This window comes from Planococcus citri, chromosome 1 (assembly GCF_950023065.1).
Source record: "Planococcus citri chromosome 1, ihPlaCitr1.1, whole genome shotgun sequence".
Taxonomy (NCBI): domain Eukaryota; kingdom Metazoa; phylum Arthropoda; class Insecta; order Hemiptera; family Pseudococcidae; genus Planococcus; species Planococcus citri.
Window position 1 is genome coordinate 6,504,355 of NC_088677.1, and position 22,817 is coordinate 6,527,171.

Consider the following 22,817-nt stretch of genomic DNA (forward strand, 5'->3'; position numbering starts at 1 on the left):
TGACAACTTTCCCAGAGATCTAGAACGTAAATCCGGTGCGTCGTTAGCGGCTATGGAACGGATCGCGGTGTCCATAGGGTCTTTAGAATTGAAACAAGGTTGGCTTCAAACAGCTTCCACATGCAACATCGGTGAAGCTTCTATTTCAGCCATAAAAATCTCAATCTCAACACAATTAGTGTGATTGTTGACATCTTGAGATTTTGAACAATTTTTATCGCATAAATTTCTCCATCTAGACAGAAGCTCGGTTTCTTCTAGATCGTCGTTGATAATATCGTTAGCGTCATCCAATTCGTCATTCCTGAGCAAGGAACTATTAGCAGATTTCAGCAAACTTTTTGCAGTTGTTTTCAGGGAACTTTTCGAAGTTGATTTGGTCGAAGATTTCGGAGTAACAGGCGATGACTTCTACATAGAAGGTGCACTTTTCTTCGACGTTGACATAGTGCTTTTAGTATCCTTTGCATCGTTTATTTCGGTATCAGTATCATTATCGTTATTGATTGGTAAGGTAACTTGTTGGTCGCAATCTCGAAGTTTCTCGTTGAAGGTGACATCTTTCGAAATAACAATGTCACGTTTTGCTGGTATGTAAACTTGATATTGCTGGTCACCATCATATCCAACGAGGTAACCTTTGAGTACCTTTTTATCCAGGTTTCGACGTGACTGGATTGGAACGTTAACATAACACTTCGAACTAACAATTCGAAGATGTTTTTTTTTTCGCGGTGGTATATCAAACCACATCTTGTAAGGAGTCGAACCATTGATCGATGATTTGCCTACTCGATTCAGCAAATACGAAGCGGTGGTATGATTTAGTAGGTAACTATTGATTAACTCGTTCGCGAATGATTCACCAACAAATCAATCAATTTGTTCAATCGCCAATTGGTTGCAAATGAATCGATTCGATTCACTTCGTTTGAAAACAGATCAATCCCAATACAATAATATCACAAAAACCGAATCAATCGTAAATTAATTGAGCCGATTGCTAATGCTTCACCAAGAAATCAATCAATTTATTTAATCGTCAATCCTTCGTGAATGATTCGATTCGATTGTAAAAAGATCAATTGCTGTACAAATGTTTCAAAAAAAGTGAATCAATTCGTTCATAAAAGATTTTTATTTGAAGAAGAGTCGGGTTTCCCACGCTAAATGCGCGAGTGTGTTTTTTTCTACTTTTAACCCGAATTTGAATTTTTAAAAATTCATCAAAAATTAAAAAATTAATTTTAGCTCTTAAAATTGAGAGGGAGAGGGGGGAGGGTTGAAATGGTTCGAAACTGTCTTCAATTGATTTGCAGGGTTGAAAACAAGGCATACATAATATATTAAATTTCATGGTCTATCTAGTAAAATTTTAATTTTTTTCCATTTTTGACCCAAGTTTGATTTTTTAAAAATTCATTAAAAATCAAAATCGTTTGTGAACTCAAAAATTTGATCTACTGTTTCCAAATTTCTTATTCGGAAAATCAGATCACCTCAATTCAAACTTGATGGACAATTATTTCAGCTGATTTTCAAATTCCGAGATTTTCAATTTTTGTTTTTTTTTTCATTGAAAATAAAAGGTCACAGGTGTAGAAGTGACTTAAGTAATTTTGGGATTATAAAATTATTACTTACTTATTCTCATACGCGAGTTCATATTCTATCATTTTTGGAAGGAAATTTGTACTCACCTGAAACAAAGAAAAATTAAGGTGGATTAGTTGGTTATAAAACTATTGATCAATCGACAGATATACATAAATGAAATAATAATGGTCGAAGACCAAAGTGAAAATGCTGACGATCTCACTTTTAATAAAAAGCCTGAAATGAATATTCACAAATAAAGTATTACAAGAATTGAGAAATTGATTGCGAAAATCACTGAAAAATATCAAAAATTGATGCATCACAAGAAAACGACAAAAATTTGAGAAAATGTCTCATTTGGGTTAGATTATTGAAAAATACCAAAAATTACTCAAAATTGAATGATGATTTGCCAAAACTGCAGAATGTGTCATAAAAGTAGTCAAATTGACCCCCCCCTCCCCCACTCCAAAACACCAGAAGTTGATTATTTTTATCAAAAAACTGACACTTCTTTCCATCCTTTTGATCTTCTTCTGAGAAATACGAAGTGAGACGTTGACAATTATTATTAAAAAAATTAATGTTTTTTTTTGACAATTTTTGCAGGGCTCGTAATCAATTCTTTTCAAAAAAAAGTATCAGTTTTTGATAATTTCTGGCAAAAAGTAAGAATTTGATAATTTCATCTAAAAGCGTCCACGTTTCGGTAATCATTGGTCAAAAAGTGATAGCTAATTTTAGGCAATTGCTGGCATGGCAACTTTTGGATAGTATTTGAAAAAAAAAAAAAAAACTGAAAATCTTCAACAATTTTGTCGGAAAGCAAGAATCTAAATGTTTTTCAAAAAGCAGAAATTCGACAATTTTTAGCAAAAAGCAGAAACTTTTGGTAGAAAAATTATGTTTTTTCGAAATTTTTTACGAGAAGCGAACTTTTTTGCATTTTTTGGATTAAAAACAAGACTTTTCGGTGCTTTTTGTGGCAATTTTTGCTAAATAAGCGTAATCAAATGTATTTTTTTTCAGTTTTTTTCTATTTTGTGAAATGACACTGCTACGAACGAACGTCGCTTCATTTCAAAAACCGGAAAAATAAACGTAGACCTGGCAGCATCATTGACGTAAAATTTCGGCGACTAAAATTCATTTCCGTTCCGTTAGAATGTGAAAAAAATCACAACGATGAAAAAGCAGACAGGAAAGACTCGTCAAGGGGCAATACATAATTATAGAGCCCTTTTCAATACTTCGATGTTGCGTAATTCCAACTCGAGAAGACTACCTATCCATTCGAAACCTTCATAGAAAATAGGCCAGTTGGTTTTTTCCAAAGCTATAATCGAATGTCATGACAAGATTTTCATTACTTCGAGGAGAAAAGGCATTTATGAAAAATTTTGTCAAAGGGATATTATTATTATTTTTTTGTCTTTAAGCATTATTTTTTTCTGAAGAAGGGCTGAATTACGATAAAGCCGTACAAGGGATGTATCCCAACTCGAACAAAACAAAAAAATTTTGAACTGGTCATGAGAAATATGAATTTGAACCAGATAAGTATGAATTTAAAGAGGACTCGAAAATACATCGCCAGTAAAAATTTCAAACGCTGAAATTAATTTTTCGATTTTTGGCGAATTTAAAAAAATTTTAACGCAGCATTTCTTTTGAAAAAAATCAAAATTTGATTATATTGACATCGTAGGCTGAAATTTGGTTTATTTCCTATTTTTGACCTCTCGAGTCAATTAAGAGAGGAAAAATTTCAATATTTTCCATAGGTCTTCAAAATTCGAAATTCCGAGTACATTAAAACAACTTTCGGATACAATTTTTTTTCTCTCTCTATCTCTCAAAAAATTATCAAAACTCTGCGAAATTTTATCGCGCAACGAATAAAGCTACGAGTATAATAAAATTCAAAATAGCGACAGCCATGCTGAGAAATATAACGCGAAAACTTTAACAAACCTAATCCCGAAATGAATTTAATAAATTCGTATGAATACCTAAAATCTAGTTTCAGTTTCTCTAGAACCCGAAAAACTTGGCTGCCTTGAGAGCAAAAAAATAAAAAAAAATTACAAATGGTAATTTGTCGCGTGCTATACGAGATAGGACCAAGATACACGCGTAATATCAAAAATTCGCCAACTCCAACTTGAGCTGGATGAATTTATTTTTTTTATAGTCTATTCTGCAACTCCAACTCGATTAGCCAAATTTTACGAAAACAGCTCAGCGTAGAATTGTACTCGTACATTCGAGTAAGTTTCAACTTTAACTTATATATCATATTTTCTTTGATACGATTGGTGATGATGAACGTGTCGTGTCGTTCTTATTGTCGCTTCTACTATCATACAAAAGTACGTTGAATTGAAATACTTTGAAAACAGCTAACGTTGCAATTTATTTTAATGACGACGTGTAGTTTTGTTCAACCGAATATTGTAAGGCTGGTTTAAAGATGCGAATTATTATTAAAATTCCGAGTATTTTTTACTCTTCTCGGGCGAATGAAGCGGCAATTTTTTGTAGGTATTCAAATTTCAAGAGGAGGGGGAGGGGAAGAAAAAAATCGCAGGATTGCGGTCAAATTCAGTGGAGAGATCTTTATTTTAAATTGGACTTGCAGGACTCATTGACAAAAAGCAGGATTTTTGCAGGCCTTGCAGAAATGTTGGACACCCTGTTATGTATTAGGAAAAGAACTAGAATATCCAAAAAGTCGCTGGAGGCTCCAAAATTATTCGAAATCACCGCTGTAATAGCGTGTTTAAAATTAGAGTTAATATTCATAATGAAATTCGGCTTTACAACTTCATTTTGTAAAAGTTTATGGAAATTTCAAGTATCAAAAATTTACTGGAGGCTCCAGCAGTTTTCTAAATGTCACTGGAGGCTGCACGACGACTACAACCATCTCAAGTCGGCTTGATAGGGGGTCGAAATTGGAGTGCAGAGTAAATTATGGATTTCCAACCTCCTTTAGTAAAATTTTATGGAAATTTCAAAGAAACGAAAATATGCTGGAAGCTCCAGAAATTTTGAAAAAGTTGCTGGAGGCTCCAAAACGACTTGAAATCATCTGCAGTCGACTCAATAGCGTGTTGAAATTTAGATTTTATAGTGAATTTAAGCTTTATGGAAATTTCAATCACCAAAAATCTGCTGGAGGCTCCAGAAATTTCCAAAAAAGTCGCTGGAGGCATCAAAACGACTCGAACCATGTGAAGTCGGCTTGATAGGGTGTAGAAATTGGGAGTGCAGAGTAAATTTTGGATTTCCAGCCTCATTTGGTAAAATTTTATGGAAATTTCAAAGGACCAAAAACCTGCTGGAGGCTCCAGAAAATTTCAAAAACTAGCTAGTGGTTTCAAAACGACTCGAACCATTCATATAAAGTCGGCTTGACATGATGTCGAAATCATAGTTCAGACTTCAGAGTGAATTTCGGCTTTCCAACTTCATTTAATGAAATTTTAGGGAGATTTCAAGCATCAAAAATTCGCTGGAGGCTCCAGAAATTTTGAAAAAGTTGCTGGAGGCTCCAAAACGACCTAAAATCATCTGCAGTCGACTTGATCGCGTCTTGGAATTTAAATCTCGGAGTGATTTTCGACTTTATAGAAATTTTAATCATCAAAAATCTGGAGGCGCCAGAAATTTCCAAAAAAGTCCCTGGAGGCATCAAAACGACTCGAACCATCTAAAGTTGGCTTGATATGATGTCGAAATCACAGCTCAGGGTGAATTTCGGCTGTCCAACTTCATTTAGTAAAATTTCATGGAGATTTCCTAATATCAAAAATCCACTGGAGGCTCCAGAAATTTCGAAAAAGGTTGCTGGAGGCTTCAAAACGACTTAAAATCACCTGCAGTCGAATTAATAGCGTGTTGAAATTTAGATTTCATATGGAATTTCAGCATTATGGAAATTTCAATCACCAAAAATCTACTGGAGGCTCCAGAAATTTCCAAAAAAGTCGCTGTAGGCTTCAAAACGACTCGAACCATGTGAAGTCGGCTTGATAGGGTACAGAAATTGGAGTGCAAAGTAAATTTTGGATTTTCAGCCTCATTTAGCAAATTTTTATAGAGATTTCAAGTATCAAAAATCCGCTGGAGGCTCCAGAAATTTCGAAAAAGTTGCTGCAGGTTCCAAAACGACTTGAAATTATCTGCAGTCGACTTAATAACGTGTTGGAATTTAAATTTCAAAGTGAATTTCAGCTTTATGGAAATTTCAACTATCAAAAATCTGCTGGAGGCTCCAGGAATTTCCAAAAAAGTCGCTGGAGGCTTCAAAACGACTCGAACCATCTAAAGTTGGCTTGATATGATGTCGAAATCATAGCTCAGAGTGAATTTTGGTTTTCCAACCTCATTTAGTAAAATTTTATGGAAATTTCAAAGGAACGAAAACCTGCCGGAAGCTCCAGACATTTTGAAAAAGTTGCTGGAAACTCCAAAACGACTTGAAGTGATCTGCAGTCGACTTAATAGCGTGTTGAAATTTAGATTTCATACGGAATTTCAGCATTTTGGAAATTTCAATCACCAAAAATCTGCTGGAGGCTCCAGAAATTTCCAAAAAAGTCGCTGGAGGCATCAAAACGACTCGAACCATCTAAAGTCGGCTTGATAGGGTACAGAAATTAGAGTGCAGAGTCAATTTTGGATTTACAGCCTCATTTAGAAAAATTTTATGGAAATTTCAAGTAGCAAAAATCCGCTGGAGGCTCCAGAAATTTCGAAAAAGTTGCTGGAGGCTCCAAAACGACTTGAAATCACCTGCAGTCGACTTAATAGCGTGTTAGAATTTGAATTTCAGAGTGAATTTCAGCTTTATGGAAATTTCAATCACCAAAAATCTGCTGGAGGCTCCAGAAATTTCCAAAAAAAAGTCGCTGGAAACTTCAAAACGACTTTAAATCCACCTGCACTCGACTTTATAGCGTATTAAAATCAATTCGCAGAAGGAATTTTGGCTTTCCAACTTCATTTAGTAAACTTTAATGGAAATTTCAAGCATCAAAAATCTGCCGGAGGCTCCAGAACTGATTGAAACGGTTCAAAATCATTTACAAAATCGATTCAGCAGGTCTAAAACAGGATATATCTGAAGTTTCAGCTCTCTAGGTCAATTTGGCCACGTCTTGATTTTTTTCTTCTCATTTTCGACCCAAATTTGATTTTCAAAACTTCATTAAAAATTCGAAAAATGCACTTTAGCACCTTAAATTTTGAGAATCACTTGAAAAAATTCCAACTAACTGCTTTCATGATTCCAATTTTTGAGTACGCAGCCAAGACGATTCCATTTACGGTAGAAAGTGGTGAAAAAAAAAAACAAGGACGTGCTTTCAAGCTAAATTTAAAACGTACGACTCGAATTTAATCGCATTCGCAGCGAGAGTCCTTCACCACCGTTCATTTCTCCGAGTGACCTTGTAATAAGCCCAATTTGTACGAAATGTTATCAAGTGTCACGAATGAAATGTATTCTCTTAGCTGTGAGGTCTCAAATTGCCATCTCATTCTCATTTCTCTCGATTTTTCCAGTCTTTCCCATTTCCCACACGATATAAGAAGACGTCATGACTTTCAGAAAACCTAAGTGGATACTGGGTCGTATGCATTATTCAAAAACTTTCGCAGCTTTTCCTCTTGACGTGGAATACATTCGGTTAAATTTTCATTCCTTATTCATCCTCATATCCCTCCTATACGTCTCTGCTTCTTCTTTACCTACATGCATTTTGAAAATTGAATTTACTTCGAGTGGATGGAAGGCGAATACACCGGTGAAATTTTCGTCTAAATTTTACCTTCTGTATTACGACTTTCCGTTCTGTACATACATACTTTTTTACACGTGTATTCGCGGCAAGAAAATAAGATTGGGCGCGAAATTGCATTAATACTATAAGAGCACAGCGGCGAACGACGTTTTGGCATTTTAGCCCATTAAATTCGAAGGTCGAAAGCCACTTTGAACGAAAGAGGGGAGGTGAAAGTATCAGAGAACTACATAAAAAGCTCGTCGTTTGGATTCGAAACGAAGCAAATCGAATTTTATATTAGCTTTACAAACCACCTACCCACAAAAAAAAAACCACCAAGCCTCGTCTTCATCTCAAAGTACCCCAACCAGTAAACGTTTTTAAACGCAAAACAGATTATTTACCGAGCACGTCGCGTCGTCGTCTTTTTCGTGCAAAGGGCGAAGGCCTTTTCGCTCCCCCTCCTCCCTCTCTTCTGATCTCAAAAAGCTAATTCAATTTTCACGCTCAAAATTATTACACGAAATGAAACAGTTCAACGCTTCGCGTGGTACAGATACGATGAGATAATAAACCACGTTCAAAAGACCTCGTCTCGTATATTTTTTTTCCAACATTAAAAATGATATTCTTATACGCGATTAATGAAGATTTTATTATACGTCGTCGTCGTCGTCGTCGCGACACGAACCAGAGAAGAAGAACAAGAGCTTCGAAATGAATGAAAAATTCATTAAAATCCGTGTCATGTAATTAATTTCGACGCCTTTTTTTTCTCTTTTCGCAACTTCGCTCTCCTCTTTCAACTCCTCCGGGTACAGGAAGCAAAGTGTCTGTTTTGAGAAACGAACGGTGAGTAGGGGGTAAGGGTATGGTATCTCGACGGAACCCCCGTCGACGTCGACGCCGCCCCGCCTTGTAAATCCAGCTTGTATATTTGTTTTTTGACTTAATCTGAATTTTAATCACGTTTTTAATATTACAATAGGATTTAGGAAAATCGCATCGCTGTTGGTATTTGGACTTGAGGACGAATTTTACTCGCCATTTTGCGGGTACATTTACCTAATGAACGAGAGTTCGACGAAAATTTTCCATTAATAAACTTGAAATTAACTCGTTCTAAAAAGCACCCTTCTCAGCAGTTCTTAAAAATTAAAACGATTTCAAATATGTAATTTAATCAAAAAAGCTGTTTTAGCAGAAAGCGGTACTTTCAGCAAGGTTGACAAGAATTATTCTGGAATGCGTAATTTTTGGAAAAATTGTAAATCTTTAGCAATTTTGCTAAGAAGCGAGAATTTTTTCAAAATATGTATGTACATGTCAGAATTCGACAATTTTAATATAAAAGTATAGCAATTTTTTAGAACGATTGAAAACATGAAATTTTTGTCAAAAACAACGTTCGTAAAGTGATAAAAACGAGACTTTTTGGTAATTTCTGGTATTTTTTGTCATTTTACTGAAAAACGAACATTTTTGTCAATTTTATGGAAAAAAGCAAGACTTCGACAATTTTAGCCGAACTAGTATCCACTTTATCGACAATTAGGCTACAGCGAATAAAATAGCATACCTACTTCTTCGCAATTTTTCAAAAAAAAAAATTCAAAACAAAACGTGTTTTTTTAATTTGTTGTCGAAAAAATGAAATTTTTTGGGAAAAAATTCGACACTACTTATAGTGTAATTTTTGGAGGGAAATTGAGACCTTTTTTGAAAGAGAGCGAGAATTTATCACAATTTTTGGCTGAAAAACAAACCGACAAATTCAGAAAAATTTTTCACTTTTCAACTTCCAGCTTCAGTTTTGATTTTGATACATAATAAGTATTTTTTTTTTTGAAAAATCATGACTATAAAATTTAAAAAATTCAGGTGTCAGTTTTTAATTTTAAATTTTTTCACATCAGTTTCTGGAAAAATTTTTCAAAAGCGTCGATTTTTGGAAAAGTTGTTCAAAAAGTGACAATTTTTAGAAAACTTGTCAAAAAGAGTCCATTTTTGGATAAGTTCACCAAAAAGTGTCAATTTTTGGCATAACAGTCAAAAGCGTCAATTTTTGATAAAATTTTCAAAAAGTGACAAACACTTTCTGCTCAAAATAGCAAAAAATCGTGGCTTTTGTAAAAAATTGCTCAAAAATGTTGTTTCTTGCCAAAAATTGCTAAAAGTGATCGCAAAAAATTTCGAATGTTTCACCCCCCCCCCCCCCAAAATTATCCAAAGTTTTCGCGTTGTTGCCGAAAATTGTCAATGAAAATCTTCCTTTTTTGTTACAATTATTAAAAATCCCTCCCCCCCCAAAAAAGTAATTTTTCAGGCGAATGGTTCCGGCAAAAATTGTAAAAAATCATCATTTTTTCGTCAGTAACTGCCCAAGAATTTTGCTTTTTGCTAAAAGTTGACAAAAAATTTTCGACTTTTACCAAATCGATGAAAAAATTTTGCTTTTTTACCTAAAATGCCCAAAACTCTTACCTTATTGCTGAAAATTATGGTTTTTTTTTGCAAAAAGTTCCACAAAGGCACGATTTTTTTCCTAAAATTCCTCTAAAGTCTCGCGTTTTTGCCAAGAACTGCCAAAAAGGCTCTCTTTTATGTCTAAAATTGCCAAAAAGGTTTTGCTTTATTGCCAAAGTGTTGTAAAAATGCCCTTGTACTCAAAAAAAAAGTGGCCCTACTTACAAAATGGCGGCCATTTTGATTGACAGGTCAGCCGAAAGCGCAGATTTTGCGTTCCAACATAGGACTAGCACAACATTTTTCAAACTGTACAAAGGTAGATCGAAAGATCAAGAAAAAATTTATCACCTCTCAAAATTTCGAGCGCTAAAGTGCGGTTTTCGATTTTTGGTGAATTTTTAAAAATCAAATTTAGGCCAAAAATGAGGGGAAAAAATCAAAATTTTACCAAATTGACCAAGAAAGCTGAAATTTAGGATACACCCTACTTTCGACATGCCAAATCGATTGGAAACTGTTTCAAACCGTTTTGAGCAGTTCTGGAGCCTCCAGCAGATTTTTGAAACTCGAAATTCTCACAAAATTTCACCGAAATGGAGTTGGAAAGCTGAAATTTATTCTGCAAACTTTTTTCAAGGCGCTACGAAGTACTGTAGGTAAATTTCATGTCATTTCGGAGCCACCAGCGACTTTTTGAAAATTACTGGAGCCTCCAGCAGGTTTTTGAAACTTCAAATTTTCACAAAAATTTCATCAAATGGAGATGGAAAGCTGATATTTACTCTACACTCCAATTTTAGCACCCTCTGAAGACGACTTCAGGTAGATTCAAGTCATTTTGGAGCCTCCAGCAACTTTGAAAATTACTGGAGCCTCCAGCAGATTTTTGAAGCTTAAAATTTTCACAAAATTTCATCAAATGGCGATGGAAAGCTGATATTTACTCTACACTCCAATTTTAGCATCTGCTGGAGGCTCCAGAACTGCTCAAAACAGTTTGAAACAGTTTCCAATCGATTTGGCATGTCGAAAGTAGGGTGTATCCTAAATTTCAGCTTTCTTGGTCAATTTGGTAAAATTTTGATTTTTTCCCCTCATTTTTGGCCTAAATTTGATTTTTAAAAATTCACCAAAAATCGAAAAACGCACTTTAGCGCTCGAAATTTTGACAGGTGATAATTTTTTTCTTGATCTTTCGATCTACCTTTGTGCAGTTTGAAAAATATTGTGCTAGTTATGTTGGAACGCAAAATCTGCGATTTCGGCTGACCTGTCAATCAAAATGGCCGCCATTTTGTAAGTAGGGCCACTTTTTTTTGAGTACAAGGGCTAGAAATGTTCTTTAGGACTCCACCTTTAAGAAAAAAGTTGCCCCGGAAGATCGACCAGGGGGGGGGGGGGTGCAATTTATCCTTAAGTGGGCTCCCCGTCTTTACTGGGCCAATTCGAGGTGTCCGCCTTTCGAGTCGTATTTAATCGTCAGATCCGAGGAAAGTTCGTATGTAATTCGTACGAAATTCAACGCGAACGTAGCATCCGACTATAATTATTGGCATAAAATTTACAGGAGATAGCAGCGAACCAGTTTCACGTGCGCTGGAGCCATTAAAAGTGGTCGCGGATTCGATTTTGCATAGTGGCCTTGAAACTATTAAATACGCGTTTATTTCCGGCACATGAATGATGCCTGGTTGGCTTCGATATATCTACGGGTATCTTGTCGGACCGTATTGATAAAATTTGTCCATGTTCGAAAATCAAGCTGTCATTACTTTGAATTTTTATCTGTGCTGTGGTGCTGGCGAAAACACGTGCTAGTACATCGAATCAGAAAATGATGAAAGTTCCCAGAGGCGATGTCTGTCTTACGATTTTATCGCTTTTTAATAGTCTCGAGAGTTGAGAGTCTGGTGTTTGAGAGAGGCGTATACAGAGGGTCGACTAGATACGAGTTTAATCAGTCGAACGATACAAAATATGAGATAAAACGTGACATTTTTCCAAGTGTGGCAAACGTACGAGTGAATGGTACATGTTATAGATTTTCAGTTGTGACAGTAGAAGGAATCGTTCGCGAATGACTCGATATTTTGGCTGGTTTTTTCAGGAGGATCTCAAGGACGTGTCTGTCTATCCTTTTCGTAATAGGAATGGTAAAAAAAAATTAATTTCATCCACGTCGAAAATTGTTCAAAAATTGTATGTACTTTGATACTCGAACACTTGAACTAATTATTTTCTCCTTCTTCCCCTTTCTTGATCCAAATCGAGTAAATATTTTCGACGACTTTTACCCTGGTGGAGAGGCAACAAGAAGCAGCAGGAAGAAGAAGATCGTATCTGGGGCAAGATGACGTACGATGGGAAGGAGGAGGAAGAGGAGGAAGTGCTGAAGCACTCGCGTAGTCGTACATAATTGAAATCAACGCCGACATTAAATCTACTCGCAGTTCGGTATAATCCATCCCTTGGAGACTTTGACCGACTCTTTCTCCTTCTTATACTCTACTATAACTTATATACTATACCGTGTACACGTCTTCATTTCAACAACATCAACCTAAACTTATACGTACGTAAGCCCTGATTACCGCTCCTATACTTGGCTTCTCCATCCCCAGCATCGCATCGTCTCGTAATATAAAACCTTATTGCCGGATAATTAAATGAGCTTTCGACTTGGGCGCTGGGAATTGGAAGCCAAGCTCGCCTTTTCCATCGCATCGTTCATAAGTTAATTTAACTTTTCTCATTAGTTGACGAGCTCGGGTTCATAGTGTTGACTGGGTACGATAGTTGGTCGTTGTTGAGTCGAGTAACACTTCCGTTTTCTCAGCTCTCATCTCACTCTCGCGGATACAGTGTAAGAGAGCGATTTTACGTCATTTTGTAAAGTCTGTGTATGCGTAATACTTATCCGTATTTGTCAACTGTGTTGGCAAATGACAGATTTTAAAGTATTTGCGTTGATGACGCAGCAAGCTCGAGATGCTGTTACGTATGATATTTTCCGATTGGAATTTTGTCTGTTTGCTTTTGCACGTATGTACGTTGTATGTATATAATATATGTACAAAGGTGTACGTTACTTTTCTTGATGTTTATTGGTTTTTGTCGAAATGGAAATAAAGTTTCAACGTGATAGCTTCTAATGTAGGTAGACGGTAGTCGACGAAACGATATGTGAAATTGTCAACTGCCAATGACAACAATGCCACCTAAAATGTCGAATAGCGCTGAGAGACGCGTAATTAAAATTTCATCACGTTTCCAATATCTACTGCGGATGAGGGGAAAATACAAGCATCGCTGTGAGCGATCAAGCTACGAACAATCTCGTATTCTTTTTCATTTTCTATAATCTTATCGCGAGTCATTTTCTTGAAATTGGGAGCTTTTCCTTTTGATAGTTAGAGGGCCACAGGTTGAGAAATAAAGAGACATTACAACTTCGTCAACTCGCCAAAAATTAACTCTCAGACAATCTTTGGCAGGAACAGGACTGTTTGACAACTTTAGCAACAAATTGACTTTGTTTGACAATTCCACTAAAAATGGACACTTTTTGACAATTTTGCCCAAATGTATAACTTTTGAATATTTTGCAAAAAAATGTCAATTTTTGTCAACTTTTCCAAAAATTGACGCTTTTTGACTATTTTTCCAAAACTTGACGCATTTTGATTATTATTCTAAAAATTGACGCTTTTTGACTATTTTTCCAAAAATTGACGGTTTTTTATTATTTTGCCAAAATTTGACGGTTTTTAAAAACTTTTCCAAAAATTGACACTATTTGACTTTTTTTTCAAAATGTATCAGCTTTTTGAATATTTTTTCAAAAATGAATGTTTTTTGGATATTTTTTCAGACATTGACACTTTTTCAACTATTTTGCCAAAAGTTGACACTTTTTGGTCAACTTTTCCAAAAATTGACACTTTCTGACAACTTTTCCAAGAATTGACACATCTTGACAACTTTTCTAAAAATTGACACTTTTTGGTCAACTTTTCCAAAAATTGACAGTTTGACAACTTTTCCAAGAATTGACACATTTTGACAACTTTTCTAAAAATTGACACTTTTTGGTCAACTTTTCCAAAAATTTACACTTTTTGACTATTTTCTCAAAATTTTGCGCCTTATTGAATATTTTCCCAAAGTTGATGCTTCTTGGATATTTTTTTAAACATTGACACTTTTCCAACTATTTTGCCAAAAGTTGACACTTTTTGGTCAACTTTTCCAAAAATTGACACTGTTTGACAACTTTTCCAAGAATTGACACATTTTGACAACTTTTCTAAAAATTGACACTTTTTGGTCAACTTTTCCAAAAATTGACAGTTTGACAACTTTTCCAAGAATTGACACATTTTGACAACTTTTCTAAAAATTGACACTTTTTGGTCAACTTTTCCAAAAATTTACGCTTTTTGACTATTTTCTCAAAATTTTGCGCCTTATTGAATATTTTCCCAAAGTTGATGCTTCTTGGATATTTTTTTAAACATTGACACTTTTCCAACTATTTTGCCAAAAGTTGACACTTTTTGGTCAACTACACATTTCAAAAATTAACACCTTTTGACAACTTTTCCAAAATATGATGCGTTATACTTTATTTTCAAAAATGGACCCACTTTGACTATTTTTTCAACATTTGACGCTTTTGACAACTTTTCTAAAAATTGACACTTTTTATTGGTCAACTTTTCCAAAAATTGACGCTTTTTGGTCAACTTTTTCAAAAAATGACCCTTTTTGACCATTTTGCCCAAAATTGACACTTTTTGGTGAACTTTTCTAAAAATTGACACTTCTTGGTCAACTACTCCAAAAATTCACACTTTTTGGTAAACTTTTCTGAAAATTGACACTTTTTGATCAACTTTTCCAAAAATTGACCATTTTGCCAAGAATTGACACATTATGGTAAAATTTTCCAAGAATTGAGACACTTTTTGGTCAACTCTTCCAAAAATGTCCACTTTTAAAAAAAAATATTTTATAAAAATTTGATGCTTTTTGATTATTTTTCTATGACAATTTTATCCAAAGGCATGCAGGGATGAAAAATGGCGAACCATTCACTTGCTGATGTCAAAATAATTTTATTCCTCTTTTTTTCTTCAAGAAGTAGAGCCAAAATTTGAAAAAAATAAATTTTTGAAATTGAAAAAATAAATAAATAAATAAATAAAAAAATACAGTATCTTTACCCAACCAAAATTTTGAAAAAAATAAATAAACCAATTACGTATCTCGCGAAAAAAATAATTTCACGAGGAAAATAGTTATATTATTCGAATTTAATCTACACCAAATTTCCCATTGAAAAAATTTTTTGCAGATTTTTAATTAATCCCTTCATTGCACCAGAAAACACCCCTTTTCCTCTCCCCTTAAATGTATGCCTATTTTCAGTGTATCTTATGAAGGAGATACCTACGTATTCCTACTTGCACAACTATTTTTTACAACATCAAAAAGTCAAATTGAGAAATCATACAAACATACATCACCAGAAAAAATTTCAGAAGCTGAAATGCATTTTTCCATATTTGGCAAATTTTTAAAACTCAAATTCTAGCTAAAAATTGAAAAAAAATCAACATTTTACAAAATTGACCTATAAAACTTGAATTTGGTACGTGCCCTTATCGACCTTTTTGAATCGATTGGAAATAGATTCAAACTTTTTTAAGCAGATCTGAAGCCTTCAGAAAATTTTTGAAATTTCAACAGATTTTATGGCGTTTTTTTTTTTTTTTTTTTTGGAAAACTGGAATTTTCAAAAAGTCATCGGAGACTTCAAAATGACTCGAAATCACCTTTAGTCGACTTGACAGGATGTTGAAATTAGAGTGCAGAGTGAACTGAAGCCTTCCAACTTCATTTTGTGAGATTTTGCGAGAATATCGGATTTTGAAAAAATCTGCTGGAGGCTCCAAAACTCCTTGAGACGGTTCGAAACTGCTTCCAATCAATTCGAGAGGTCGAAATAATTATATAGATTGCATACTTCTAGCTGTGAAAATGAATTTTATAAAATTTTGATTTTTTTCGTCTTTTTTGACCAGAATTTTATTTTCTAAAAATTCACAAAAAATCAAAAAATGCAATTCAGCTCTCGAAATTGTAGCTGGCGATATATTTCTGCGTGCTTTTTCGATTTGGCTTTGTCTAGTTTGATGATTCGTATGCCAGTTGATATACCTCGCTCGTTGGAATAGTAATTTGTTGAGATTGTGATATTTCAAATTCAAATATTTCAACAAGGAGAACGATGAAAATTTTCTACAATTTTCTTTGAAGAAATATCACGAGTGGGACAAAAAAAGATAATATACTTCTATTTCAAGTTTAGATTTTTAACAATAGCAAACATTTTATCCACGAAAAAATTCGGTAAAAAAACTTCCTCGCTCTAAATAGTGAAATACGAAATACCTGCGGCTATAGATTGGTCGCATTTCGTAAAATTGCGAATGATCTGCAGCGTTCGATGTTTTTTATGCAGATACGCGCGTACCATTGCTTTCAACAGGTAGCTCGATAAACATTATTAAAAATACAGCTCGATTTTTGCTTTTACGAGGTACGAGTATCAAAAAATAAGAAGAAAAAAAAAGGGACAGAGACGAAAATATACACCAACGAGAGACTGACGTATTCGCCACGAAAAATATATCGCTCGTTAGAGTGAGAGAAAACTCATGCAACAGATGTCATATACCATGGCAATGTGAATTGTGAAGTGTGCAGCTTTGCTGCTTCATCGTAATATTATAATATGATGGTGAAAAGTTGCGGCTGAAATTTCATCTTTCAGTTTCGATTCCGATGTTGGAATCGATTAGAAATTGCGAGACTGGCATGGCATATAACTTACAAGGCAGAGTCGAGTCGTGGGGTATTGGGGTGAGTTTTCTAGTGACGTGTCCGATGAACTCTCGACGAAGATCGTGTCAACTGTGAAGAAAATTACTTCCTAATATAAATTCAAGTTGATCGGTTCGGTTCTTTATTAGGGCGATGTGTTTACTCGTATTTGCTGAAAATACGGTACCTTTCTCTCATCTGGCACAAATATTTTCCCAACCGATTTGTCTCTCGTATGTGTTCGTACTATTAGGCTATGTTTGTGGAAAAATTTATTCGTTGCGATTGTTTTAATATTTTTACGAAATGGAGAGGTTTTGAATAAATAACGCGAAAAGTTCATCACGATTCATTCGTCAAAAATATTCTGAACCACCTCCTTTCCCCTCCGCCATTTTCAATAGAAAACGCCCCTCAGACCTCCAAACTATTCTAGCCTCCCGAAGTTGAAAAAAACTTAAGTAGTCAAACAACAACTAAAAATGTTACATTACTTTAAAATTTTGATCTCTGGATGGGAATTCTTTCAAGTGAATTTCTCTTCAAAAATGTCTCTTCTCCCCCCCCCCCCATAGCAATGCTGACCCATTTGGATATAGAGAGGCCCTCGATGTCGGAAAAAATAAATAATAATAATCAATTATAAGGGCAGTCGGTAGGATTTTTCATTTTTTAAATCCATTGCCCCATATTCCAATTTTTCATCATTTAAAGGGGAGGAGGAGAGGAAGTCAGAATCATTAAATGAATAGGAAATTATTTTCTTTTCTCCCCCCTCCCCCAATCCCCTTCAAAGAAAAATCGATTGTTTATCAGGAAAATAAAAATAATTTTTTGAAATTTCATTCACCATGAAAAAATTGTAACCGAGGAAAAACAAAATTGTGGAGCGTGAAATTTCCCAACTGTGGAGTGTTTTTATTTTTTTCTTGGACGTTATTTCGAAGAAATTTTTCAACTCGAATCGCTGTTCCTGATAGAAAATTCGAAATTTCTCAGTCTTTAAACGCAGAAAATCAAAGGGGTGTCCCCCTTTGGAGAATTTAAATTCTTAAGGCATTTTAAAAATAAACTTCGTCAAAAAAATTTGAATTTCTCACGAAATTTTCACCTGTTTCTTGACGTCACTATAAAACTTTTTCATGATTACACAAAAAATTGACTCAATATTGCAGTGTTCAAAATTCTTCAAAGGGGCACATAAAACGTTTTGATCGAAATTTTTGATTTTCTGCCGAAATTTCAACTCGTTTTGCTAAGAAAGTAGCACGATATTTTTTCAAGCATCAAAAAAATCATGAACAAATTTTGAGGTTAAGATTCTTTAAAAATGCTCCAAAAATATTTTCATCTCCATATTTGAATTTCTCACAAAAGTTTCATCCATTTTGATAGGTCACATGACACCTGTTCGAGAATATAAAAAAATCGTGACCCAATTTTGGACTCAAAATTCTTCAAATGTGGTCAAAAAATATTTTCGTATGAAAATTTCAACTTTCAACATTTGGCAAAAATATCACAGAAGAATTACCAACAAAAAAATAATTAAATTTTGACAAGTTCAGAAAAAATGGCCTGAAACAACCCGCACAACAAAATGAAAACCTTTTTAGGATATTTTTGATTCGTCGCAGCAGAGGTGTGCTGGAAAAGGGGGAAGGGAGGGGAGGAGGGAGGAGAGGAGGGAGGAGAGGAGAAATTTTGCAGAGGGCACCTCGTCGTTTTTCTACGAATTTTCGAAATTTTCTACCCTCTCTCCCCCTTATTTCTAGGAAAGTTTCAAAATCTTTGGACCACCACCTCCGGAGACCGAGAGTTTTGAATTTTGAGCACGTATGGGGCACAATTCTCGGGTTGTAGTTGAGGGGGGGGGGAGATTCGACCTAAAAATTGTAGGGAATTGTTTTACATTAAAACTAACATTTTGGCTGAGTTTTGTCAAAATTGGAGAATGTGTTGATTTCACTACTTTATCATTAGAAGGTCTTTTCATTGAAAAATACCAAAAAAATAATTTTTTAGCCTCAAAAATTCAGAATTTTCTGAAGCTATTGCGCTCGCTTCGTTTGGATAAAATCGAAAACACTCCGTTTGAATTTTATTTTCAAAGGCTAAAGAAAAAACATGAAAAAATTGTGAATTTTTCAATTTTGGATTTCAATACCAACCTTGCAATAGAACAATTCAAATACTATAGAAGCATCATTTTTGAACATTTTTTGTTTTCAACTACCCCTTCCAAAATTTGTTCAAACCATATCTGGCTAATTTGCATGGAAGATACTCGAGAATGAGGGAGGGGGGGAGTAAACAGTTGGGAAAATTGTAGTCCCCCCCTCATGACATATAACTTCGTTAAGCCTTTGTCTAGCCTGTTTCTTACTGGGGAATCTTGTCAACTCGTCACCTCCGATCTGGTTGAAATTTGACTCACTGAAAGTTCACCTCACCTACACCTCACAACCAAATTTTCAGCTGACGAAGCCAATTTTTCAAATTTCGGCGAATTTTTGAAAACCACTGAAAAGATGGCCCATTTTTAGACAAGGTTTTCACAAAAAAGCAAGTAAACCACGAGATAAAAATCTGTAATTTAGTTTGGATGCAATAAAGTCGAGCTGCCGAATCGATTGCGACCATTTTCGAGACGATCTGGAGCCTCCAGCAGAAATAAAGTTTTTCTCCAGCATGCTGAAATCGCTCTAGAAAGCGCTGTAATTAACCTCAGCAGCTGAAAATTTAGTTCTGAGTTGTTCGTGAATATGAACTTTCAGTGGGCCAAATTTTTCAGCAGCCAAATCGGAGGTGACGAGTTGACCCGGTTCCCTCGTTGAAAGGGGGCCATTTTTTACATACTTTGGGCAAAAGTTATCCGCTACTCAATTCCATAAATCCGTTATTTTTGATAACCTTTCAATTGAGACACCCCATAACAAAATACTTCCATCAAAATTCAAACACCTTCGTTCACATCTCTTCATCTACAGAAATTCGACTTTTCACGTACATACTCGTATAACCACCTGCTCGCCACGATTACTTTTTTTTTCTTTACCACGATGCCAATTTACGTATACGTACAGGAAGGGTGATTTTTCCCATCCATGTTCCCTACCCCAGCAAAAAAAAAAAAAAAAACGCTTATAATCCGTTCGGATTTATTTCCCTCTGGGGGACTGGTCGCGATTGCTGGCTCTCTAGACGACCTTATCGTCACGTACGGAAATAAATACGCGTAAGTCGTATGAGGACAGGACAACTAGGGGTAGGAGTACGAACTACTACAACCAAGCTGAAGCTCGTATACCGAATCAAAATGAAAAGCATAGCGATACGTTTCATCTCACAAGCAATATCATTACGCTAGACGATGTGTTTGCCAGTTTGCCTGCTTGCTTTTTTCACTCCTTTCCTTTTCGTATTATGTATACGTATATTTCTCAAATCTCTACTACGAAAACGGCAGTATACGTAGTCGTAGTCGGCAGGTAAAGTAATACAAAGTACTACTATAGCATTTCCACTAAACGACAACGACCCAGCTATCGTATATGGTCCAACCAGGCTCGCGTAAATTGGAAAATTCAATTTAAAACGGACGAAATTTCACATACACGACCATGAGCCATTAAACCGCCTTCGGTGCTCGGATAAATTTTCATTTATATGACATGCACGAATTGTCCCATACGTTGCGGAGGCCATTTTACGTAATTACACGTATATATCGTATACCTTAAGCGTTAAACCATTGGTCTATCTATTTGTATTATAATGTAGTATACTCGTACGCACAAAATGCTGAAACTATTCGTACTAACTAGGTACGTATATACTACAAAGGACCGCTGAAGGTACGAGATTCGATTCACTTACCTAGTAGCTTGCTTTTTTCCAGCAGCGTCGTCCATGTTTTAGTACGAGTTTTTCGCCTTTCTACGAATCCGGCGCTGTTGTCACCGCCGTCGCCGCTCTAGATGGAATTAATTCCTGAGAGCGTGTGCTGTACTAAGCCTGGTCGGATCTGTTCCTCGGTTCTATTTCAACACCTGTGTGAAAACAACGAAAATAATTAGAATTTGAATGATTTTCGTAGTACGAGTACATTATGCATTTAGAATAATCCTACCGTCGACATATATTTAATAAATAGGTATTGTTGGTGATGCTAGGAACCCCGCAGGGTGAACCTTATATTTCACAAAGTTGGAATTTTTCCACCTCTCACCCACCAAAGTTTGTTACCTCGGGAGAGAAAATAATTCTTTACTTTTTCATTTCCTTTCTATCTGCAAAAAAAAGTGCTGATGCCACCCCCCCACCCAAGTAAAAAAAATGATAAAAATGACAAAAACTTCAATTGATCGAAGTTCTTTGTTTCTGCGTCAGAATTTGTCTAAATAATCCCCCCTTTCAAGAAAAAAATTCATCCGGCCCATATATTGGGCCCCTCAAAATTGAAAAAAAAACACAAAAAATGAGAACAAATCAAATTCAGAGCAACTTTTTTGAAAATAACTCATTTCCACGTTAGAATTATTCTTCTACATACTTGCAAAAATCCTACCAGGAAATTACGTTTGTCTCCTGAAATCCTATATCACAGGAAGAGCATTTAGGGTGTTCCATGGAGATGCTATTTCTACTCAACATCCAATTATTAAAGCTGGAGTGCCTCAGGGTAGTGTTCTGGGACCAATCCTGTATTAAATCTACACAGCTGATATACCAACAACAGAAGAAACCGAAACTGCAACGTTTGCTGATGACACTGCAATTTTATCAGTTCATCCATCCCAAGCCCAAGCAACAGAGAATCTCCAAAAAGCCCTTGATGGGATCTCAAGATGGGCAGATCAATGGAAAATCAAGCTAAATGAGCAAAAGTCAACTCATGTCACATTTGCTAAGACATTAAACAAAGTGAAATTCCAGCTGCCAGCCATGCTACGTATCTGGGTATTCATCTTGACTCTAGTCTTACCTGGAGGCACCATATTGACCAGAAGAAGACTCAAATCAACCTAAAAATCCGCCAAATGTACTGGTTGATTGGACATCATTCAAAAATGAAGATTGAGAGTAAAAGACTAATTATTTATCAAATGATAATTAAACCAGTATGGACATATGGGATACAGTTATGGGGATATGCCAAACCATCAAATCGAAAAATCATCCAAACAGTTCAAAGCAAAACTCTGCGAACAATCACGGGTGCAAGATGGTTTCAGACCAACGAAGCACTACATAAAGATCTTGAAATAAAGTGGGCGGATGAAGTCGTTCGAGAATATGCAACAAGCATGAGAAGCGACTTTATGGGCATATCAACCCAGAAGCTTTTCAACTAATAGATACTAGTATGATGGTTAGGCGTCTTAAACGTCAAAAGCCTCATGACCTAGTGATGTAATATAACATACAAATCGGCACATGTTCCTAAATAAAATTAAAGTTAAATGTATTACCTATTTATTTAAGAAGTAGGTATCTTAAGATTGTAATATTAATCAATATGTCAAAAAAAAGGTTCCGGTTTTCATTTGCCAAACTTTTCGAAAAAATTTTGAATAAGTTAAATCTGACAATTTTTGAAAAAGCTGTCAGAAAGTTTAGATTTTTGATAAAGTTGTAAAAAATGCCAAATTTTGGAAAATTTGTCAAAAAAGTGTCAATTTTTGGTAAAATAGTCAAAAAGCGACACTTTTCGAAAAAATAGTCAAGAGATGATCACTTTTTGGAAAAGCTGTCAAAAAGTGTCAATTATTGGAAAAACAGTAAAACAACATCAATTTTTGGAAAAATAATCGAAAAACATCAATTTTTTGGAAAAGTCAAAAAGCGTCAATTCTTGAAAAAGTTGTCACATGAAAAGTTTTCATTTTCCCCATAATTGCCTGAATAATGTAAGGTGGCATTATGACCTCACTGTCCTCTCAGTACATCTCGTAATGATTCTTAAGTTGGTGAAGATCCTATAGAACTTAGTTAATCCCATCCTTTAGGTCTTGACAACTTAGAGATCATTTGATTTATTAAGGTAAGTTGTAGGTACTTGCAAAT

General features: G+C 35.2%; 1 protein-coding gene across 4 annotated transcripts in view; it reads right to left on the bottom strand.

Moving 5' to 3' along the window:
• The window catches only part of krz (kurtz), a 308,096-nt gene that overhangs the window by 152,387 nt on the left and 132,892 nt on the right, over positions 1–22,817 (bottom strand). For all 4 annotated transcript variants that reach the window (XM_065365000.1, XM_065364990.1, XM_065365016.1 and 1 more), the window contains one exon: positions 20,628–20,800. In XM_065365000.1, coding sequence (XP_065221072.1) covers positions 20,628–20,662 — 35 coding nt within the window. In that variant the 5' untranslated portion in view covers positions 20,663–20,800. The remainder of the gene's footprint in view (positions 1–20,627; positions 20,801–22,817) is intronic.